The sequence below is a fragment of the Ambystoma mexicanum genome, chromosome 2p (genome assembly GCF_040938575.1).
Source record: "Ambystoma mexicanum isolate Mex_15411 chromosome 2p, UKY_AmexF1_1, whole genome shotgun sequence".
Lineage (NCBI taxonomy): Eukaryota > Metazoa > Chordata > Amphibia > Caudata > Ambystomatidae > Ambystoma > Ambystoma mexicanum.
In genome coordinates, this window is record NC_090923.1 from 26,324,273 (window position 1) to 26,349,446 (window position 25,174).

Below are 25,174 nucleotides of genomic sequence, written 5' to 3' on the forward strand. Positions count from 1 at the left end.
TCTGCCCAGATCTGGGTAGGGTAGCAATCTACTCCTGTGAGCAGAAACAGATCTCTAGAAGGTGAGGAGTGATGCTTCCTGTGATCTGCCCAGATCTGGGTGGGGTAGCAATCTACTCCTGTGAGCAGAAACAGATCTCTAAAAGGTGAGGAGTGATGCTTCCTGTGATCTGCCCAGATCTGGGTGGGGTAGCAATCTACTCCTGTGAGCAGAAACATATCTCTAGAAGGTGAGGAGTGATGCTTCCTGTGATCTGCCCAGATCTGGGTGGGATAGCAATCTACTCCTGTGGGCAGAAACAGATCTCTAGAAGGTGAGGAGTGATGCTTCCTGTGATCTGACCCTGTTCTTGGACGGTAGCAGGGTGGATAGCATTCTCCTCCTGTGAGCCTGAAACAGATATGAGGTGTGGCGGGGGCACTGCTTACTTTAATCTGACCCTGATCTTGGAGGGTAGCAGGGTGGATAGCAATCTCCTCCTGTGAGCAGAAACAGATCTGGGGTGTGACGGAGCACTGCTTCCTGTGCTCTGACCCTGATCTTGGAGGGTAGCAGGGTGGATAGCAATCTCCTCCATTGAGCAGAAACAGATCTGGGGTGTATCGGGGCACTGCTTCCTTGATCTGACCCTGATCATGGAGGGTAGCAGGGTGGATAGCAATCTCCTCCTGTGAGCGGAAACAGATCTGGGGTGTATCAGGGGCACTACTTCCTCTGATCTTACCCTGATCTTAGCAGGGTGGATAGAAATCTCCTCCTATGAGAAGAAACAGATCTGGGGTGTGGCAGGGGCACTGCTTTGTCTGATCTGACTCTGATCCTGGAGGGTAGCAGGGTGGATAGCAATCTCCTGTGTGAGCGGAAACAGATCTGGGGTGTGGCAGGGGTACTGCTTCGTCTGATCTGACCCTGATCTTGAGGGTAGCAGGGTAGATAGCAATCTCCTCCTGTGAGCGGAAACATATCTGGGGTGTGGTGGGGGTACTGCTACCTATGATCTGACCCTGATCTTGAAGGGTAGCAGGGTAGATAGCAATCTCCTCCTGTGAGCGGAAACAAATCTGGGGTGTATCGGGGGCCCTGCTTCCTCTGATCTGACCCTGATCTTGGAGGGTAGCAGTGTGGATAGCAATCTCCTCCTGTGAGCGGAAACATATCTGGGGTGTGGTGGGGGTACTGCTTCGTTTGATCTGACCCTGATCTTGGAGGGTAGCAGGTTGGGTAGCAATCTCCTCCTGTGAGCGGAAACAGATCTGGGGTGTGGTGGGGAACTGCTACCTATGAATTGACCCTGATCTTGGAGGGTAGCAGGGTGGATATCAATCTCCTCCTGTGAGCGGAGACAGATCTGGGGTGTGGCGGAGCACTGCTACCTGTGATCTGACCCTGATCTTGGAGGGTAGCAGGGGGGATAGCAATATCCTCCTGTGAGTGGAAACAGATCTGGGGTGTGGCAGGGCACTGCTACCTGGGATCTGACCCTGATCTTGGAGGTAAGCAGGATGGATAGCAATCACCTGTGTGAGCGGAAACAGATCTGGGGTGTGGCTGGGGTACTGCTTCGTCTGATCTGTCCCTGATCTTGAAGGGTAGCAGGGTAGATAGCAATCTCCTCCTGTGAGCGGAAACAGATCTGGGGTGTATCGGGGGCATTGCTTCCTCTGATCTGACCCTGATCTTGGAGGGTAGCAGTGTGGATAGCAATCTCCTCCTGTGAGCGGAAACATATCTGGGGTGTGGTGGGGGTACTGCTTCGTTTGATCTGACCCTGATCTTGGAGGGTAGCAGGGTAGATAGCAATCTCCTCCTTTGAGCGGAAAAAGATCTGGGGTGTATCGGGGGCACTGCTTCCTCTGATCTGACCCTGATCTTGGAGGGTAGCAGTGTGGATAGCAATCTCCTCTTGTGAGCGGAAACATATCTGGGGTGTGGTGGGGGTACTGCTTCGTTTGATCTGACCCTGATCTTGGAGGGTAGCAGGGTAGATAGCAATCTCCTCCTTTGAGCGGAAAAAGATCTGGGGTGTATCAGGGGCCCTGCTTCCTCTGATCTGACCCTGATTTTGGAGGGTAGCAGGGTGGATAGATATTTCCTCCTATGAGCGGAAACCGATCTGGGGTGTGGCGGGGCACTGCTACCTCTGATCTGACCCTGATCTTGGAGGGTAGCAGGTTGGATAGCAATCTCCTCCTGTGAGCAGAAACAGATCTGGGGTGTGGTGGGGCACTGCTACCTATGAATTGACCCTGATCTTGGAGGGTAGCAGGGTGGATATCAATCTCCTCCTGTGAGCGGAGACAGATCTGGGGTGTGGCGGAGCACTGCTACCTGTGATTTGACCCTGATCTTGGAGGGTAGCAGGGGGGATAGCAATATCCTCCTGTGAGCGGAAACAGATCTGGGGTGTGGCAGGGCACTGCTACCTGTGATCTGACCCTGATCTTGGAGGGTAGCAGGATGGATAGCAATCACCTGTGTGAGCGGAAACAGATATGGGGTGTGGCTGGGGTACTGCTTCGTCTGATCTGTCCCTGATCTTGGAGGGTAGCAGAGTAGATAGCAATCTCCTCCTGTGAGCGGAAACAGATCTGGGGTGTATCGGGGGCATTGCTTCCTCTGATCTGACCCTGATCTTGGAGGGTAGCAGTGTGGATACCAATCTTCTCCTGTGAACAGAAACAGATCTGGGGTGTGGCGGGGGTACTGCTACCTATGATCTGACCCTGATCTTGGAGGGTAGCAGGGTAGATAGCAATCGCCTCCTGTGAGCGGAAACAGATCTGGGGTGTATCGGGGGCACTGCTTCCTCTGATCTGACCCTGATCTTGGATGGTAGCAGTGTGGATAGCAATCTCCTCCTGTGAGCAGAATCAGATCTGGGGTGTGGTGGGGGTACTGCTTTGTTTGATCTGACCCGGATCTTGGAGGGTAGGAGGGTAGATAGCAATCTCTTCCTTTGAGCGGTCACAGATCTGGGGTGTATCAGGGGCCCTGCTTCCTCTGATCCGACCCTGATTTTGGAGGATAGCAGGGTGGATAGAAATCTCCCCCTATGAGGGGAAACAGATCTGGGGTGTGGCAGGGCACTGCTACTTGTGATCTGACCCTGATATTGGAGGGTAGCAGTGTGGATAGCAATCTCCTCCTGTGAGCAGAAACGGATCTGGGGTGTGGCGGGGGCACTGCTTCCTGTGATCTGACCCTGATCTTGGAGGGTAGCAGGGTGAATAGCAATCTCCTTCCATGAGCAGAAACAGATCTGGGGTGTGGCGGGGGCACTGCCTCCTGTGATCTGACCCTGATCTTGGAGGGTAGCAGGGTGGATAGCAATATCCTCCTGTGAGCGGAAACAGATCTGGGGTGTGGCGGGGCACTGCTACCTATGATCTGACCCTGATCTTGGAGGGTAGCAGGGTGGATAGTAATCTCCTCCTGTGAGCGGAAACAGATCTGGGGTGTGACGGGGCACTGCTACTTATGATCTGACCCTGATCTTGGAGGGTAGCAGGGTGGATAGTAATCTCCTCCTGTGAGCGGAAACAGATCTGGGGTGTGGCGGGGGCACTGCTACCTATGATCTGACCCTGATCTTGGAGGGTGTCACGCCGCCCGCATTGGGGTCCACTTACTTGAAGCGGCGCGCCCCGTCCTGGAGGCTGTACCCGCGCTTTCGCTTAGGGGTTCCTGGGTTGTTCTGGTCATCGCGCGCTTCCGGGTTTCCTGGGCAGGTTGGTCAGCGCATGCGCGGGCGGCCGTTCCGCGCTCTTCGCGCATGCGCGCTACACGGAGTACTCGCTTTGGAGGACCTTGCGGTCCACGCCTCTCTCCGAGCCGACCAACGCTTGGGAGACGGCTCGGCTTGCGTTCCAAGCCTCCTAGGGGTTGGCAGTCCTATTTAAGGAGCCCGGTCGTTCATTCAAACTGCGTCTCAACGCGGTTTGATTAGGATCGTGTTTCCTCGCCGGTTCCTTGTGCCTTCCTTGCCTGTTACCTGACTCTTGTCCTCCTTGTTCCTGGTACCCTCGGGTACATCTGTAGTTGCCTTGCCTTGTCCTTCCTTCCCTTGTCCTGTGGTTGGGTGGTTCCCCTGTGTTTATTAGTTGGTCCTTGCCCTTGTACCTTGTCTGCCTGCTCATTTCAGCCTCCCTCTGCCTTGTGTCTACCTTGTGAGCCATTCTTCTACCTTCCTTCCCGGATCCTGCCTCCTACCAATCTCCACTGTGTCCTCTTCCTTGGGACTTCCATCTTCCGGATCCAGTCTTCCTTGGGACTTCCATCTTCCGGATCCAGTCTTCCTTGGGACTCAGTATCGTCATCTGGAAAGGCTCCCCCTGTCAGTGCTTGCACTGTCCTGACGCCACGTTAATCAGGGGTGAGCAGACTCGTGGCGTTGGGAGCTGGTTCATCTCCAACCCGGTTCCATTCGGGCGGGAGCTGGGCTGGCTTCTCGCGTCATCAACCACATCAACGCAGGACTCCTGACAGCCTGGCATCATCATCAAGGTCTTCAACCAGACGAACAGGTACGCAAAGTCCTCGTGACGCACTCTATAACAGATTGAGACGCCTGCCTTCGGATACTTCGGACTCTGAGATGGAAGAGGACCCAGGTCTTCGTATTGAAGTACAAGCTCTTCGTGCTGAGATGACAGCACTCCGTCAGGAGAACGTGGCTTTACGTCAAATGGTGACACAGAACATAGGGGCATCTCCACAGTCTGAAAACACCATGGCCCACACCGCACCCATCAAGTTCGATGGAGACCCCAGACGTGTGGGTGAATTCTGCAATCATTGTCGGATACATTTCCTCTACCGTTCGACTCATTTCAACAATGATAAAGCCAAGATCGGCTACATTTTAGGCAATTTATCTGGGAATGCTCTTGCTTGGGCTACACCCCTGGTTGTTACTAATAGCCCCATTCTTAGCGATTTCTTGGCCTTTGAAAAAGCGTTCTTGGATGTTTTTCAGTCTCCTAATCTGGCTTCCACAGCACAGAATCTATTGATGGACATTCAACAGGCAAATTCCGATATAATAACTTATATCAGCCGTTTTCGTCAACTAGCGACTGATTCCCTATGGCCAGAGATAACACAGAAGACCTTGTTTCGCCGGGGATTAAGAGAGGAATACAAGGACGAGTTGTTGCACATTCCTGAACCCGAAGATCTACAGAAACTTATTGAACAAGTTTTGAGGATAGACCAGAGATTGGCCGAGAGAAAGGGTGAGAGACGTCGGTTTGAGAAGGTGTTCCCCAGGCCATCAACCCTACCGACTGGACTGCCAGTACCTTCGGATTCCTCTACTGAACCAATGCAATTAGGTGCAGTAAGGGGTCCCTTATCAGAAGAAGAGAAGAAGCGCAGAAGAAGTCTGTGATTGTGTCTATACTGTGGAGCTGCCGGTCACTATCTGGGTACCTGTCCTTTGCGCCCTATCAAGAAAGGGGGAAACTAGGAGACCTGTCGTCTATTGGAAAGGCCACGACAGGTCCTTCTTTGCTACAAGTCCTTTCTTGTGCCAGTACGGCGTTTCCGCCTATGCAGCCAGCCGTCTTGATGATTTTGAAAATCAGTCTGAAGTGGCAGGAGAAGACAATTGATGTTCATGGATTATTGGATTGTGGGGCTTCCGGTAATTATATTGATAAGGAATTCGCCATCAACAACGGCATACCATTGCTCACCAGAAGAAATGCGATACCTGTGGAGGTCATTGATGGTACACCTTTGTCTTCCGGACCTATACGATTGCATACTGTTGGCATGCTATTGCGAATCGAGGCTCATGAGGAGAAGATTGCTCTCGATGTCATCAAAACGCCTTCATATCAAGTGGTGTTGGGATTACCTTGGCTTCAGCGACACAATCCCTCGATCAATTGGGAGTCTCGTATTCTAGTGTTTACCTCTACTCTTTGTATTCAGGAATGTTGTGGTTCCAGCACGTCATTGAAGCCACCAACCTCAACCTCTCTTACCACTGGTAAGAACCCGCTTGGTTTGTGCTCCTTGTCCCAGATTCCACATGCGTATGCTGACCTGAGGACAGTATTTTCTGAACCTGGAGACATACCCCTTCCACCTCACAGAACTTTTGATTGCTCCATTGACCTGATCCCGGGTGCGGTGATCCCACATGGAAGGTTTATTCCTTGACCCAGACCGAAAGACTGGTACTTCGGAACTACTTGGATGAATGTGTCAAGAAAGGATACATCGTACCTTCTAAATCCCCCGCGGGATTCCCGCTGTTTTTCGTGAAGAAGAAGGAGGGCACTCTACGGCCATGTATCGATTATCGTCAATTGAATGACATCACCCTTAAAGACAGGTACCCGTTACCTTTGATTCGAAACATCATGGAGTCATTACGGTCAGCCAGAGAGTTCACCAAACTAGACCTTCGCGGAGCCTACCATTTAGTCAGAATCAAGGAGGGCGACGAGTGGAAGACGGCCTTTAAGACTCCATTTGGGCATTACGAATACAGGGTAATGCCCTTCGGGTTGTGTAATGCCCCGGCCGTCTTCCAGCGGTTCATGGATCACATCTTCAGCGACTTGATTGGCATTTCGGTTTGGGTTTATCTGGATGATATCCTGATCTTCTCAGAAAATCCGGAGGAACACGTTTCACATGTACGAGAGGTCCTTCTACGTTTATCACAGTATCAATTGTTCGCCAAAGCTGGAAAATGTTCATTTCATCGGAACAAGATGGAGTTTCTGGGGTATGTAATCAGCGAGGCTGGAATCCACATGGATTCTGATAAAGTACAAGCAATCCGAGACTGGAAACAACCTCATGACTTGAAGTCCCTCCAAAGATTCCTGGGATTCGCCAATTTTTATCGGCGCTTCATTCCTCAGTTTTCCCGTATCACGGCCTCGTTGACACGTTTGACCAGCGTTAAGACTCCGTTCCTTTGGGATTCAGAGGCATTAGCAGCCTTCAACCGTTTGAAGACGGCGTTCAGTACAGCTCCTGTTTTACGTCATCCCAACGACGAGATGCCTTACATCGTTGAGGCTGATGCTTCCAACATCGCTGTTGGCGCTGTTCTCCTACAGAAGCATCCAATATCTGACGAAGAACACCCGGTGGCCTATTTCTCACGAAAGCTCGCTCCGAGCGAACAGAACTACGCTGTCATAGAGAAGGAACTCTTGGCCATAAAGACTGCGTTTGAGGAGTGGAGGCACCACTTGCTGGGAGGTCGTTTTTCTGTAGAAGTCCGCACTGATCATCGTAACCTGCAATATTTACGATCCTTGCAGTGTCGCACCGCTCGCCAGGCCAGGTGGGCTTTTTTCTTTTCTCACTACGACTTCATCATTTCTTACATCCCCAGCTCTCAGAACCTGAAGGCTGACGCTTTATCGCGCTCTCTGGAGAAGGAAGAGAAGGATTGCAGTCAGAACACTCCATTGATTTCTCCTAAGCATTTTCTTTTGACAATTTCTCCTCATCTGCAGAGAATAGTACAAGAAACATTGGTGGACCCTGATCGAGCCGACATTCTGAAGCGACCACAGATCACTGAACACAACGGTCTTTTGTTCTTTTTGAAACGTCTGTACTTACCGACGTGTTCACTCCGGTTAGACATCCTTCAAGGGTTACACGATTCACATGTTGGTGGTCATCGTGGCGTCAAGGCCACTCAAGAGCTGATTTCCAGACAATTCTGGTGGCCGGGTTGGGCTAAGGAGGTCAAGCGGTATGTGGAGAGTTGTCCAGTTTGCGCTCAAACTAAAACGCTAAGAAGAAAACCTTTGGGATTGCTTCAGCCTACTGAAACACCGCCTTACCCATGGCACACCATCGCCACTGACTTTATTGTCGAGCTTCCGCCTTCTGAGGGCAATACTTGCATTATGGTAGTAGTGGACTGTTTCACGAAGTATGCTCACTTTATACCTTTTTCTAAGATACCTACCTCCTCTCAGATGGCTCTGGCATTTCTACACAACATTTACCGGCTACATGGATTACCGGAGAAGATCATCTCTGATCGTGGCTCGCAGTTTCTCTCTTCGTTTTGGCATCAATTGTGCAATCATCTTGGTATCCGCAGAGCCTTGAGTTCTGGTTATCATCCGCACACAAACGGACAGACGGAGAGAACTAACCAAACCCTTGAGCAGTACCTACGCTGTTATGCCAATGCTACTCAATCCAACTGGGTGAAGAATCTTGATTTGGCTGAGGTAGCTACTGCTACTGGTATCAGCCCTTTCTTTTGCTCTACTGGACTACATCCCAAGTTGGTTCCTTTTACTCCAGTACTACCTAGTGCTGTTCCTTCTGCGGATCAATTGGTTTCTGACATCCAAAAGCAGCACGACCTGGCCCGGGGTACCCTGGTTGAGACACGGAAGCGCATGAAGAAGCAGGCAGACAAGTGTCGGACTACGGAGCCGGATCTCCAGGTGGGCGATTTGGTTTGGTTGTCCTCTAAGAACCTGCCAGTACGCAATCTGCCCACCAAATTGGCACCCCGATTCTATGGGCCTTTCAGGATTTCCAAACGTTTGTCCTCAGTTGCTTTTCGACTGGTGTTACCCCAATCTTGGCGAGTGCATCCAGTGTTTCATGTCTCCCTTTTGAAACCCTTTGTGAAGGATGTCTTTGGGCGTTCCAGTCCTCGGCCTTCCTCCATTCAAGTACGGGGGGTCCCTGAATTTGAGGTACAGGAAATATGTGACTCACGGATTCGTCGGGGCGTGCTCCAATTCCTTGTTGATTGGAAAGGTTACCCTGCTTGTGATCGCACTTGGGAGCCCCGCTGTCATGTGCATGCGCCCCGTCTGGTTCGTGACTTTTTCCTTCGTTGTCCCTGGAAGCCGGGGGCCCCGGGTCTTTCTGGGAGGGGGCATAGTGTCACGCCGCCCGCATTGGGGTCCACTTACTTGAAGCGGCGCGCCCCGTCCTGGAGGCTGTACCCGCGCTTTCGCTTAGGGGTTCCTGGGTTGTTCTGGTCATCGCGCGCTTCCGGGTTTCCTGGGCAGGTTGGTCAGCGCATGCGCGGGCGGCCGTTCCGCGCTCTTCGCGCATGCGCGCTACACGGAGTACCCGCTTTGGAGGACCTTGCGGTCCACGCCTCTCTCCGAGCCGACCAACGCTTGGGAGACGGCTCGGCTTGCGTTCCAAGCCTCCTAGGGGTTGGCAGTCCTATTTAAGGAGCCCGGTCGTTCATTCAAACTGCGTCTCAACGCGGTTTGATTAGGATCGTGTTTCCTCGCCGGTTCCTTGTGCCTTCCTTGCCTGTTACCTGACTCTTGTCCTCCTTGTTCCTGGTACCCTCGGGTACATCTGTAGTTGCCTTGCCTTGTCCTTCCTTCCCTTGTCCTGTGGTTGGGTGGTTCCCTTTCCCCTCTTCTGAGTTGGGTGGTTCCCCTGTGTTTATTAGTTGGTCCTTGCCCTTGTACCTTGTCTGCCTGCTCATTTCAGCCTCCCTCTGCCTTGTGTCTACCTTGTGAGCCATTCTTCTACCTTCCTTCCCGGATCCTGCCTCCTACCAATCTCCACTGTGTCCTCTTCCTTGGGACTTCCATCTTCCGGATCCAGTCTTCCTTGGGACTTCCATCTTCCGGATCCAGTCTTCCTTGGGACTCAGTATCGTCATCTGGAAAGGCTCCCCCTGTCAGTGCTTGCACTGTCCTGACGCCACGTTAATCAGGGGTGAGCAGACTCGTGGCGTTGGGAGCTGGTTCATCTCCAACCCGGTTCCATTCGGGCGGGAGCTGGGCTGGCTTCTCGCGTCATCAACCACATCAACGCAGGACTCCTGACAGCCTGGCATCATCATCAAGGTCTTCAACCAGACGAACAGGTACGCAACGTCCTCGTGACGCACTCTATAACAGAGGGTAGCAGGGTGGATAGCAATCTCCTCCATTGAGCAGAAACAGATATGGGGTGTGGCGGGGCACTGCTACCTATGATCTGACCCTGATCTTGGAGGGTAGCAGGGTGGATAGCAATCTCCTCTTGTGAGCGGATGCAGTTCTTGCAGAGATAAGGAGTGAAACTTTCTGTGGGTGGGACACCAGCCTCCTCCAGTGATCGTCTTGGCCCGGAAGTGGCAGCATCGCCAGTGGTCTGATCTATCTCTTTGTTAGGAGCTGTCACTTGTGATCTGATTCTGTCTTTTGTGGGCAGGGTTACTACCTTGTGTGGTCTGCTAATGTCTGGGCAGTGCATGTGAGTGGTAAGTGAGCTCTCTCATGCGAACCACCTACACAGAGGACTCCCACACTCCCTGCCTCACATACATTGCAAATGGGGCTCCCCCAGTTCAAAGAACCCATCTGCACCTCTCATTCACAGCGAATCCGACTCGCACATGCCATGGTTCTCATCTACACCTCTTATTGAGAGCAACATGGACTTACACAGTTAGAGGATCTCCTGACCTGTCATGCACCAGCGATAGGGCATCACCCAGGCATACGCATCCGTCTTCAAGTGTTTCTTCACAGTGATAGGGACCCATACCAGGGAGAGGATCCTATGTATAAATCTCATTGACAGGAATAAGGACTCACTCAGGACTAGGATCTCGTCTACGCCTCGCATTCAGAGCAACAAGGACTCATGCATGCTGTAGATCCCTTGTCCTGCCCTCTTCCTTTGTTCGGTCAGCACACAGGCAAAGCATTCTGTCAGAGATGAGGACCCATCCAGGCACAGGATCCCATGTATACAGCTCACTGACACACAGAGGGACTCACCCATGCAAAGGATGCCGTCTCCGGTGTAGCCGTCCTTGCACGTGCAGATGCGATCACCATCGGCCACCCGTGTGCAGTTTGCATTAACTGAACAACCGCTGTTAATGGGACTGCAGGGGTCAAATTCTGTAATGCAAGAAGACAGAGTGAAACACAGCATCCACCTAACCATGAAGAGGGCGACAGCGGCGGAGGGGGTGTACAATAATAGCAAACATGAGTAATTAATTTCCCCAACAACCCCCCAGGGAAAGTCAAGGGTGCAATACAGAACTGGGGCAGTAGAAAGGAACATTCAGTCATCGGAATCAAGTCAGTAGCTTGAGGTGAAAGTGAGCTGCCAGAATGCAGTAAATTACACATCCGCCATTGCTATGAACCATGGCATTTGTATTTGTTTATTATTTGTATCGCGCACTAAACCCTGAGGTAACTGGGCGCTTGAGAAACTTAGTAGTTACATACAGAAAGTGCCGGCACATTACAATCAATAAAAACAATGAAGGACCCTGGTTACATGTGGGTCAGGCAGGAGATCGTGGAGGTAGAGTCTGGTATGACAGACACAGGATGGTGTGGTCTTAGCTCTCTCGATTGTTTCCGGGTAATTTCAGAATTTGCATTCAGACTGGAGTCTTGTTAGCAAAGGTTAAGAGTGGAATATATGAGGGGGGAGCTTTGTGTGTTAAATTATGGTGCACGCGTTTAAGAGGGTATGTGTCGAATTGGGTTGGATGGTGGTTCACCTGGTGTGCTTGTAGGCCGCTTGAAGGCACTGTCATGTGTAGCGTGACTTGTTGCTGTTTTGGTTCCCAGTGTGTGCATCTGTATGTCTGCGTCAAAAAGTGAAAAACTAAATGAGTAAATCGTCTGCCACCAGTTTTATCCATTTGTACTGCGCCTAGAGGCGCACATATAGCACAAACACAAAAACCAACAACACGCAGTGCCCTAAAATCAAGGGCAACAAACAGTTAACCAATGTATATGCAACAAAGCCAAACTGGGGTAGTTCAGAGGTTGGTCCAGATCGAGAACAAGATGGTCGGGAGAAAGTCATTTGAAGCAAATGTCATCCACAGTTCGGGAGGAAGGTCATTCCACAAACTAGGAGCAATAGAGCCGAAAGCCAATTGGGCCGCTCTTGGTGGCAACTCGAAACGCAAGACGTTCCTTCACAGGAAGCCCATGCAGCACACAGCGCGCTTCTTTAACACGGTCCCTACGCTTCAATCGATTAATTATCCTGACTGCACCATGTTGCAGTGTTTGGAGCTTAGAGATATTGCTCTGAGCGCAGCCATGCAAGATACTACCACAATAGTTGATGTTGTAGCCCACAGTCCAACACTGCAAAATTCTCCTAAGAGAGGTAAGCGTGTATACAACATGACAACTTTAAATAGTAAGAAGTAGAAGAAACTATATGATTGGTTTGAGCATTCTTAGAAACAGTGTCATCACGGTACACTCCCAGTGATGTGACCTTTCCTGCCACTGGGATGGTACAGCCTACAATCAGAAATATTGTGGGAGCTTACTCAGTATCTGCTGCTATCCACAGTCAAAGGTTTTGTGCTTTTGTCCTTTAGAGCCAGCCCATTGGATGCCATTCAACTCTGGATGGTATTGTAGATTTTATTAACGGAATCCTGGCGGAATAAGGCCACAGTCAGATGTAACAAGACCTGTGTGTCATCTGGGTTTTGTGAAGAGATTATATAAGGTCGGTGAAAGGCAAGAACCCTGAGGTACACTGTACAATATATCAACAGGGGTGGCTACATCTGACTCACTAAAGACTCTAGCCGAACGGCCAGATAAAAAAGAATGAACCAAACATACAGCATTTGCTGAGAAATTAGCTGTAGACCGAAGTCTATGTTAGGCAGAAACCTGTGCAGTTCCCTTAGGGACCACTGCAAAAGATTTAAGACTACAGGAGTTAGCAGTAAACCCAATTGGTGGCAGTCTGCACCACCCAGATTTACCTGGTAGCTGTGGCTGAGCAGTCAGACTTCCCTCAAGAAGAGTTAGACAGTATATAGAGTATACAAAATAGGTACAGAAATACAGTAGTACAAGCAAACACTGGCCAGAGCTTGGTTGTAAAAGTATATAATTTTTTATTTAACACACACTTATAAAACACACTAGCACTAAATTGGTAAGATCAGTTCAAAACACAATCACTATTATCATATGTACATACCTGATTAGTTGTTGGACAAGTCTTAGTTAACACCACTTATTTCCAGACAGAGGTGAGCGCTTAACGTTCGATGGCACTCCAACAAGTTAAATAAAAAGGGAGGGAAAAGCAGAATTATGGAAGCATACACACTAAACACTCTTTAAGAGCCCCAGCAAGTTAGGAAGGCACAGTGTACTGGTGAGCAAGGAAGTTTAGGTGCCAGGCCCACTTTCCAGGGAGCCAGGCAGAAGATGCCCAAGATCAGACAGTTACACAGAGTCTTCGAAGTTTGTGAGGTAGTTCGAAAAAGGTTTAGTTCAGTTCAGAAAAGTTAGCTAGGGTGTCCCAGGCTAAGCCAGGTTCGAGAGACGAGGATTTAATACACCCCGTTCAATCGGTTGCAAGGGAAGCCAGGCGGAACACGGTACCTTAAATGGAGAGGATCCTCCAGAGGGGGCAGTTGTTCCTGACAGCGGGTGCAAGTCGCAGCATCGTCCAGAGGAAGAGAAGATCTCGTCATGGAGGAAAGATGAAGGTTGTTGCACTGCCAGGGAAGAAACCAGCCGCAGAGTTCTCCGGTACAAAGGTACTACCCTTTCGGTTCGCGGTAGTGGTGAAAACGAGGTATCCCGGTTGCCGGGGTGCTTGGCACAGGCAAGGCGGCCACGAGATGCTCCAGGAAGGCGAAAAGAAGGTAGACTGGTTATCCCCACCAGTCGAAGGAAGAAGACTCTCCGGGCTGGAAATCTCCTCTGTCGTTGGGAAAAGTGGTGAGACGGTTCAGCAGGGCTCCACCGGTGGTGTCGTCGTTGCAGGCCGGCTCAACTTTTCTCTCCTCGGATTCTTAGGTCCTGTGGCGACTTCTGAAGTTCCAGCACCCAAAGCCCTGCTTTTATGCAGCACACCCCCATTCACTCAGCCTAGCTGTCAATCAAACATGCTAAGTGGTGAGCTGCCGGCTCACCACTTGGGCCAATCACACAAGAGTGCGACTTGAGTTACCAAGGTAACTCAGTCCAGGGTGCCTAAACCCCCTCCCACACCCCCTGTGGTACCCAGACAGAGTGGCACCACTTTTGGAGGCTTCTGTGGAGAGCCTGCCAAAAAGTGGAACAAAGGGCATGACTTGGGTTGGAGTCACAGAAGAGAACACAAACGCCATTTTTTAGAATTGAGTTCTGGCAAAAAATATCAACCGGCGAATTAATATTAAATAAATAAACCGGCGGTATGTTCGAGGCTATAAGAATTAAATAATTAAAGTTGCTAGCCTCGAACAATGGGAAAATCCCATAGATATATATTTGCAGTCGAATATAAAAAGTAGTATCCACTGCTACCAGCCAAAACTCGATCAGGGGGGACAGAGACGTGCCCCCTCAAACAACAGACCCCGGGGCAATCGAATTGCCCCGACCAGTATGTCCACAATATGATGGTTTGTACTGGTTTCTGTTCATAATTTGGGACTAGCAAAGCCAATGGTGACTTTACATGCCCTGGGAGACAGTAGTCAGTCCCAGGGTATGGAGTCTATGTTGGGGGGTCGCTACGAGACCCCTTGGTTATGGCACGGAAGGTGCTGTGTAACCCACATCAAAAAAACACATGAGATCCTATGGAGTAAAAGACCCCGTAGCCCATAAAACAAATGGAAAGTTAAAAGGAACACCTCAAATCATGTCTAAGAGTGGGAGCAAAAAGAATCTCACTCTTAGCAGGAGAGAAAAAAATAAACCCCAAAAATCCAGCAAAGCTGCTGGGGGACTCACTAGGTTTGGGAATTCACCCTAACAGTCTATCAGTCAAGACGTAATAATCCACCAGGTTGAACGCCATTGAGAGGTTTAAGAGCATGAGAAGAGCCATGCCGCCTTTATCTGTGATCTGGAGCATACCAGAGGTCAGATCTAAAAGGGCGGTGCCTGTGCCATGAGCGGCTCTAAATCCGGATTGCAAGCAACCAAGTAGATTGCATTCCTCTAGCTAAAGCGAATCTGCAGGTCTGTCACCTTATCAATGATCTTCAGTAAAAAAGGTACATTTGTTATTGGCCGTTAGTTCATCACTAGGCTAGGGTTGAGAGAAGACTTGCTTAGCGGAGGAGTATCCATGCTTGCTTAATCGAAGCGGGTACAGAGGCAGTGCCACAGGAAGCATTAATACATTTGGTTATAGTTGGAATATAACCAATAGGCTACTGGACATGGGTCTCATTGCACACTGTGGGCTGGAGTGAGGCTATGATGTCTGCAACCTCCTGTTCCGTCACAGTGGAATGTGTGCCCACTTAGGCATTAAGCTATTTGATGTCAAACGGTAGCCTATAGGCCTGAACATTGCATGCACATTATTTAGGATTGCCCAGGTGTATGTGAGTGCTGTGTTGTGCCTAGAGTGGACCATTGAAATTCGAGAGGACATGGATGCCATAATTCCATCTGAATGGGGATGTGCACTGACCCATCTTGTGTGGTCTAAGACTTTGGCCCTCATTACAAGGTTGCCGGTATATTACGGGCGGCGGCAGAATGGTAAGTTCAAATCCGCGTGGAGTTCGATAGGTCTCCACGGGAATGGGAACACTGAAGCACCATCACGGTTAGTAACAGTGCTGCTGCCAAATATCGGCCGGTAGGGGCCAGAACTACCGACAGGTCGTGCCTGCCGGTAGTTCACAGCCGCTACCGGCAGACTCTGAGTGACCTGGTCCGGAAAAGATGCCGTAACGTTGTTATCGGCACCTTAATTCCAGACCGGGTCATTGGTAATGAGTTTGATTCTAATGTCAGTGCTGTTGGAGAATAGGAAAGTGCCATGTGAGTGCTCTTTGGCACTGTACTGGGTGCTTCAGAGAGTTGAACTGCCAAATCTGCTATGTGTTGTCATGTTAATAATACTTATTTAATGTGTATGTTCTCCATAATTGGGGAGGGTGTAGAATTAGGTGATCAGAATCCTTCCCTTTATAAAGCATGGCATGTTATTAAGAGTGTTTTTTGGTGCAAAGCCCGAAATAGTGGCTGGTGCCTTATAATGAACAAATACATGGCATTATATCATCTCCTCTCATTTATATCAATAACATTTTGTTTCAATGAAATTCAATACATTTGTCATCAGGTTTTAATAGTGGCGAGGGAGAGCACAGTCCATTTTGCATCTATACCCACCTGACAATGCATTACGCTGAGTTCTATAACCCTGAGACTGTCAAGAAGCATGAAAGGCACTACAACACTGGAGGAAGATTGCAAGATTAGTGGGAGAATCTATGTGAGGCCACTATCCTTACCAGATAGGCAAACCCTGCCACTTGCCTTCCTCCACCTTTGCTCAGAGAACAGTACATACTTTTATTAGAGGGAAATCCCCAAGTTCTACAGGCCTTACTCCCATACCCACCCTGAAAAAAATAAAGCCAGTTGAGACTCATATCACACCCATGTCTTGTGGTCTGTTGGTCTTCTGCAAAGTGCCCCATAACCTAAACTAGGTTTTGGGGAGTAGGCTGGTGTCAGCTGTATTTTAGTTTTGGCTTCACCAATGGTGCAAGTCGATTTACAACATTAGTAGCCCAATGTACCTTACATGTGTTTTTTTATGTCCTGCTCTTGGCCATTTTGTTTTTGGGCCAATGCTTTGACTGCGGAATCATGAGCTCAGCCATGCACGCTTTAGAGTGATTTGGCCTGGTGTGAACCTGTCCCAGGCATTACCTGGCCATCTCACATCCTGTGGGGGTGATCCTGGGTTATTGGTGCATTTAGGGGTGCACCTGATCAGCTGGCTGCCTAGCACTTTGTTTTTAAGCTTTTGTTGTGAATACTGCGTGGCTTAGGCTGGCACCTTTGTGTGTGGGCTATCTAGGGGAGCCCCTGAACCTGCACTTACTTGTGCTGGACTTTTCCTGGAAGGTAGGTAGTTTGCTTACCTGTTGGTGGATTTTGCCTTCTTTGGGCTGTTGTTGCATTTATAGGATCAGATATGGCCATATGGCTGGATCCGCTGTACTGGGCTTAGCTCTGGTTCGGATCTTTGGCTGCTGGTCGTCCTTCCTAGGCTGTTCTCTTTTTCCACCGGTCTTCCTTGCTGGTTGTCCCATAATGGGACCATCTTCTAGACCGTTCTATAGCTGCTTCATGTTTTTACTGCCTGCATCTCCCACTTGGTGTTGGGAGCTGCCATTGCCTGGACGGGTGTTGAGACAACAATACCCTGCCTTATCTCTTTGTTATTCGAGCCACTAGAAACTGCTTTACTGGTTTCTTCCATCTGTCTGGCGCCATCTTGGCTGCTTGTTCCACTTTTGACTTCAGGGTCACACACCTAGGAAGGGCGATACTTCTTCTTTTCTGTCGCCTGGGCTGTTGCTGGTCTGTGGTTCAAGTCCCTGGCCGTTCGGATCATGTCAACTGCATCTGAATTGTATTCAACAGGCTCTTTTGGGCTTCATGGGCCAACTATTTAGGAAACCATCATCATGAATACTTGCAATTGGGCCCTGGGTAAGAGGGTTATTGAAGATACTTACTCCAAGGGGTCCCCGTGGTCTGTCATGGTTGGGTTCTGCAGGTCGCTTTCAAACATGATTTCCCATTGACTCACATGGGGGCTGAATTTTGCTTTGCTGCATGTCTTCTTGGGGCTGTTGGATCTCAAACCTGACACTGGAGCTCTTCTTTAGGGTGTGCTGCGGCATCCCTGTTAGCCAGCATATCCACACTTGTAGGTGAGAACTGGGACTTACCTCTTTTTCCCCATCTATATATATAAAACGCTTAGGTATGTTTCCGTACTCAGCTGAGGCAATTTATCAAAGTTAGGTTGCCCTCTGCTGTCCAAATAGCAAAGTACACCATTGTGTGCCCTTCCACTTTAACAACAGCTATCATTTTAACAAACAGAATGAGCATGGTTCTACGCTGTCACCTTCACCTTGTACTATCACAAAAATACAGAATAATTTCAAGTTACTTCTATCAACCCCCACTTCACTTCACACAGGGCAGGGCAGTCCAAGTGTCAATGAACAGATAATTAACGGCTCAACATATCTGTCTCTAAACAGCAAAATGTTGTAGGACGAATGCCTCCTCACGAGCTAAAACTGAAAGTTGGTGCTGCAATTATGCTACCATGCAATCTTATGACATCACAGGGACTCTGCAATGGAACAAGGTTGACAATTAAGCGTCTACAAGGACACATCGTAGAGGCCCATGTAATTGATGGATTAAACTTAGATACAGTTCTTATACCGCACATTCCTCTCATTCCATCTGATACAAATATGCCTTTCAAATTCAAAAGAAGACAGTTTCCTATATGTTTAGTCTTTTCAACGACCATTAATAAGTCACAGGGACCTACGCCCCCTTCCTGGAAGCGATCAGTGATAATTCTGACATTTCAGAAGGGGGACAGAAGTGACCCTATGAATTACCTACCAATATTGGCCTTTAAGATATGGTAGAACAGCGTATGTTACGCCAGGGACAGCTAGTAACCACGTATTTGCCTAATGACTTTGTCCCTTTTATTCTTATGGAGACATTTTTACTCATATAAAACTATTTCAAACTGATTCTGAAGGTACTTAGCCAATCTTTGGATGTGTTTCCTGTAGTTTTTTTTTAGCCCAGTGGGTTTTAGGCCAAAGAATGGCACTTTAGTAAACACAAGAGATTTGAGGTGTATTTGTGATGTCTGTATTACACTTTTGCCTATGGGAATGCCTGATTATAATGCATATATTTTTGGTCTCACTGCCAGGTCACAGCAAACCCCAATCCGCAGAAGATGTTGAATTCTACAATACCCCTTGGCATTCTGTCTACAATTAGTTTTAACTCCAGCTGAAGACACAACACCTTTGTGTAAGGAGAAATGGATAAAATAAAAAAGAACACAATGTCCCTCTCAGAAACAACAAGGTAAGTAACTAAACTATTCCTGCTTTTCTGAAGATCTCTTCACCTGGATCCCTCCCTGATACACTCCATTACCAGTGATACCGCGGGAGGAACTGACTAGTCTTCCCCTGCTAGGGACATTCTGACAAGGCTGACAGGAGCTCCAGCTCCTGAAGAGAGCTTTTGGAAGTGTTTTGAGTGTCCTAGCCTCTTTTATTTTTCTTTTTAAATAAACCAACTGTAGGCACTATTAGACTATACTACCTATCCCGAACTATAACTACTGCTTTCCATTTGTCGCTCCTTAGTATTTCCTGGTGGAACTCACGAGAAGCTATGTAAGTCTTTTCCTTTCTTCATTATCTCTTTGGGCAAATGTAGTTCAATTTCTTTCTCTTTGTAAACTATTTACAGTCTGCTCGACGTTTCTCAATAATCAGTGTCCTTCTCGTTGGGTTTACGTACATGAAAGTATCTTTCTGGAGTTTTGGTTTGGTACCGATTCGTGCTGAGACTTTGGCAGGGATCAGTGGGAGCTTCCTGGCTTTCAGCATGAAAGCTCATCAGCACTGGTCCTCGACCCTTGCAGACGCTACTAGTTTTTTCCCAAAACAGTGAGCTGTGAAACAGAAGTGCGCAGAGAGCTGGGCATAACACAAAGAGACGCTGATCGCTAGTCAGTGCATCGGCTGTGTGCTTCCAACACTGACACTCATGAATTTAACTTTTTACGTTGAAAAGTGGTGAATTGAGAGGTGGAGATCTGCTCAAGAGTTCCCAAACATGTAAGTCTTTAGAGGATTTGCCAATGGAGTCCTAATCTCTCAGTTAAAACAACTGTGAAAACTATGACCCTGCGCTTTTACCGTGGAGAATAATTGACTCCCGATTAGAGGAGTAGTCCAACTCGCATTATGCTGAAACTTTCACCTTATTTGCCCTATACGAAGTCCCTAAGAAACAAGACCTGGCTCCTGGAAATTAACTGACGAAAGGCAGTTTCAGTATGCTGATTGCAACCTAACTGTTTGACGATTCTGACTTCTCAGTTCCCACACCTCCCTTGTGGCGTGGGAAATGTATTTATTTAGTTATTGTGCATTTGTAAGGCACTTATAAATCAAATAAATTGTGTTTTAAAGTGCCCACAGGGCAAGGGTGGGAACATGCGGGTGAAAGGCAAATATAATTACAATGAAAAAAAAAGAAAGAAGCAGTTCTACTAGGCCTTGTGAGCATTCAGAAAGTGCAAGTGCAGATAGAGAGAAGGGACGAGGGAGGGGGTAAGTGCTAGAGGTTCCACAGCGGGAATTGCAATGGGGTACCTTTGCAGCTGCTAAGTACCTGGCAGAGATCACTTGGTAAGATTGGTCCAATTGCCAGTACGATAAGTGCAAGCCTGTGAGACAGGCTAGTGGGCTCCAAGAGGCAAGTGCTGGGAGTGGTCGGAGGTTGAAGGCGATTGGGGGAGAGAAACCAGGACCCAGAAGGACACATGAGGGCCCTGGTCACCAAACTCAGCGACTGAGGGGTTTTACAAGGTAGGGAGGGAGGGGGGGGATGAGGTGAAAAGGAAAGCCTTGAGGATCTTCCAGAATTTGAGGAGAGCCGTCTCAAGACGCAGAGGAAAGAGTAGGCTGTGTCAGGGCTGGCTGGAGTAGTAATCAGAAAGAGTTTGTACATAGAATTAAGGTTGCCCAAGTCAAGATGGAGAGAAAGAAACTTAATCTGATTGGTTAAAGGGACAATGGTATGTTTGGTTTGTCTGATTGGTGGAAAGGATAATGGGTTTGATTCTTGGGAAGTGAGCTAGATTCTAAACTGCCTTTCATCCATAGTAATTCAGTGGCCGGTTGTACTTTAGTTAAGCTCCTTAAATAAGGCTTTTCAGAGTTCAGAAGATTTACAAAAGAAGTAAGAAAAATCGTTTGCTGAGCCAGAGTGAAAAAGAAGACATCAGGTGGGATTGTTCCTTTTAAAAGCCTAAAGATTTTTTCAATGAACTTCCATTTTTTATAAGAAACTTAAAGTAAACCACGGATGCACAGAGGCAATCGTACCGAGAGAAAGGAACATCTTTGAATCCACAAGAATCTACACACAAGGGAAAAAAAGGAAAAAAGAAAAAAAGAAAAAAAGGAAAAAAAAAGGGAAAAGAACAAAAGGAAGACAAATAGAGAGCCGATGAGAGAGAAAATTGAATACCAATCAATACTGAATCAGAATTATGAGAAACATGACAAGGAATCTCCCCTGAGGAACCGTGGCTAAAGTCATGGGGAAACACGTGTTGGGAGACAATTTGGGAGACAAAGTTTGTTTATTGAAACTTTAAGTGTATGGAGTATCCAGAACCTATACTGAATAAACAAATTGGAATTAACATAACCAAGTGATTGAGTAATTCTTTCCAAGGAGCGCACTAAAGGGTACCAACTTTATTTCTAAGAAACTTAAAGTGTTTACCAGTTTTAAGGTTAATCGAGAGAAAAGACGTTTTACAGTTTTTATTCAATAAGGAAACAAGTGTAAAGACTGTGCGCTCAAGTTTAAAAGTTGTTAACTGCGTGAAATGTGTTTCAAGATTGCTTAACGCGTGCGCAAGTTCTCGTGACTTCAGTAACGTCGTTATGGTAGCGCGCGGGTATGCAGAGCGATAGAGCGCGTGTCCTAATGAATAGGGCAAGTAGTTTTTTAGCGCGAGCACAATTTTCACGTGAGTGACGTTGCGTAAGATAGCGCGTGTGGGGTTGCGATAGAGCGCAAGTCCATATTAACTAAGCGCAAGTTGTTTTTAGCGCGTGTACAATTTTCACGTGGGTGACGTCGTGTATAACCGCGTGTGTTCGGTTGCGATAGAGCGCGAGCCCATTTTAACGTAGCGTGAGTTGTTTTTTTAGCGCGTACACGTGTTTTCACGCATGCGTGTATTTGTTAAGATGCGCGTGTGATTTTTCTGCGCGAGTACAATTTTTCACGTCTTGTGATTTCGCATGTTAATTGCAAACGCGCGTCAAGAAAGTAACTATACGTTCGTATGTGTAAAAAAAGAAAAGATTCACACGCAGATGAAGAGCAACATTCAAGAAAGTTCATGAGTTTCTATTTAATGTAATTTTCACGCAAATGGGAATTCAATACTTCAAAGAAAGACTGCATTTTGCAAAAGCATTTAAAGCGCAAACTTCTTAGAGTTAAATGAACTTTAAAAGCTAAGAAGAATATCTAAGTCTGTAAGGTGCTTGCAAGGGTCATTACTTTTGGATACAAAAGAGACTTGAATGGCTAGTGACAATATGTATTAAAGCATGATAATAGTCTAAAAGATATTCAATACAGATAATTAACCTCTAAGTCTTAAACAGAGGTTTAAGAGGTAAAGAGGTTAGAGTTTGTTTAAAAACAATTTAAGAAAAGAAGTTTACATTAACGTTTAAGTAACCAAGTGTATTTGTTTACTACAGATACCAGAGCCTACCAGAAGGTTGCAGGGCTGCAGTGTCTCCGTTGTTATTTTCTCCAAATTCCCCTTTCCCTTTCTTGGGGTTCTCAGCTCAGCTTTTACTTTAGGGTTGAGAGGTGAACTCCTGGTGAGGGTCTGTGGGGGCAGCATCAGTTTCTGTGGAATTCAGTCAAGCCGGACCCTGACAGGCTGTTCCAGAGGAGGGAGCCAGCTGAGGAAAGAGATTTGCCACCAGCTTGCTGTTTAGAGATGCGCTTGACACGCAGATAGTTGGCGCCGGAAGAGGGCATACATCTGGAGGGAGAATATTTGGTGAGAGAGAGAGTTGTAGATAGTGTGGTCCCCGGCCCCATACAGCCTTATGCATGATGCAGAGGGATTTGAATTTGATATTTTCAGCAACCGGTAGCCAGTGGAGAGATTTAAGTGCTGGAGAGATGTGGTCCCTGGGCTTGATGCCAAGGATAAGTCTCGCAGCCCTATTCTGGAGGAGACGGAGAGGGGAAGAGGGTAGATTATGGACAAGGCTTTTGCATTAGTCCAACCTAGAGAGTACTAGAGCTCTAGAGACATTGAGATTCTGGGGGGAGAGTAAGGAAAGGAAGGATTCCTTTGAGGAGGGGGAGTTGAAAGTTGGCTTCTTGGCAAGGTCCTGCAAGTGAGTGAAGAAGGAGAGAGAGGAGTCGAATTTGACTACAAGGTTTCTGGCTTCAGATGAAGGAGCAGGGGGAGATCCCAAGGAGGAAGGCCAGAGTGAAGTGAAGAAAGAGGGAACAGGAGTCCCAATGGGAAGGATCTCAGTCTTGCTGGCATTGAGGCAGAGAGCATTGGAGGCACACCAGGACTGGATGGCAGATAAGCAGTCTGGAAGGATGGAGGCAGTAAGGGGATCTCCATCCTGAATAAGAACAGTCAAGGACATGCTGAGAATCACCTTTCCTGCTCCCATTCAGCCCCATGCCAGAAAAGTGCCATACCTACCAATCTTAATCTAATTACTATCTCTTTCATGAAGGTCACCACACCAGCCCCAACCCTGTGTAATGAAGCTAAGCACCTGCAGGACCTGACTGTCACAGTAGCTTTGTTTCTCTGGAAGTGTAAGGTATTGCGCTAACAGACTATGTGTAGCCTTGCTTTTGATCATCTATGGAATGTGTTGTTGTTTGTTTCACCCTTTTCACTCCCTTCAGGTCCTACATTTACTGTGAGGACTCATTTGTGTTACTCATGATACTATGTCCTAGTCGCTAGGAATAATTGGACTGTGTTGGTGCTGGGAATTGGGATCCTCTGTTGACTATTAATACTGTGTCTTTTAATGCCTAGTTCCCTTTTCTCTCCCCTCACTTTCCATTTGACATTATACATCTTGTGCCTATCACTGGAGAGTGGGCTTGCATTTTCTTATAGGGGTGGTAAGTGTCTTAATAGACATTTACTGTTTTTACGCATACACTGTGCCCATTTACTATGGGTTATGTTTACCCAAGTACTTATGTGTATCTTAATGAGGGTGTATTTTTTCAGTATTCCAGTATGCCGTTGTTTATTTGGTTAAATGTGTGGACTTATTGTACCTCATTGTCAGTCCATTTACCCTCCCTGGAGTTAAGTGTGACTGCTCGCCCACAAGTGAAATACTTTAGAGAGGTTTGGGTTACCGTTGAGGCTGGGTGCTCAGCCGTACCTCTTGGTTAGATGGTGAAACAGCCTTCAACAGAGGGTTGTACACCAATCTCCCGAACACTAATGAAGCAAGACTCAACAAAAAGCCAAAAAAAACGCATGGGGCACTATAAACCACAGACACTGTGAGTAACTGTTTGCTTTAGAGAAGGAGGACCTGTTTTGGAGGAGTACCCCAACGTCAGACCAGTTAAACCTAAGTACCCGGTTTTGTTTTATACACAAATAAGCGAAGTTCAACTTCCAGTGGTATGTCGATCCCTCAGCAAAGACGACCTCTACAATGGTACTTACCGAGAAGGGTTTCGGGTCTCAGGGTAAAAGTCTAGCACATACCATTCATAAGATGGGAGGATGTTTCACCCATAAGAGATTCAGAGTGTACAAGACAGCTGGCAGTGCATGCTGAGTGGATTGGAGTGGATGAGATAGGCACAATCATTGTCTTAACAAGATTTGCTTTACAGGAAGCTGGGCCTTTGCCTTCTTAGGATGGAGGAAGGGTTCAGGAGGTCGGGTTAAAAGTGATATCAGCAGCATAAGTGGTTTGAATCCTAGTGGGAGCTCTATAAGTCCCTTTCATCTTACATCGCTTTCAGGAAGGACCTATTTCGTTGAGCTCAGCTTGGGTATTTTGGAAAAGACATATTATTGATCAAAAAGACGTTTTGTTACCAGTAGCCGCAGTAATGTGTAAGATATGGTACTGGGCCATTTTTTCAATGCAGAAACTGTGAGTACTTGAATTTGTGGAATTGTAAATAGTTACAAAATAACCTTTTGGCGTAAGCGCTATGCGAGAGGAAAGTCAACTTACAACTTGCTCTTTCTGGACAGTAAACGCGGCAAACAGCTTGTTTTAATGTTCGGGTTCAGAGTGCAAGAAACATGGGCATCGAGACGTGGAAATGTCCGAGAGCACGGATTTGTAAGGTACTCGAGTTCGTACCTTGCGGCGGAAAACATGAGAGCAGGTTTCTCATTAGAGACAATGCGCACCCTCATTGAACCTTAAGAAGTTGGGATAATGATCATGTGAGCACTGTTCTGAATCAGATTATCTTACATTTGTACGAGTTCTAAAAAGTGAGCAAATGCTTTGATAATACAGAATGGAGCAAACAGGTTATGTCACCCTCAGTATTACCTAAAAAACCTTTGCACT

At 47.7% G+C, this 25,174-nt stretch overlaps 1 protein-coding gene across 1 annotated transcript in view; it reads right to left on the reverse strand.

Annotated features, from left to right (window-relative positions):
- The window catches only part of STAB1 (stabilin 1), a 1,160,316-nt gene that overhangs the window by 502,756 nt on the left and 632,386 nt on the right, over nt 1–25,174 (reverse strand). Inside the window, exon 42 of the mRNA XM_069643183.1 lies at nt 10,749–10,874. Within this exon, the coding sequence (XP_069499284.1) occupies nt 10,749–10,874 (126 nt within the window). The remainder of the gene's footprint in view (nt 1–10,748; nt 10,875–25,174) is intronic.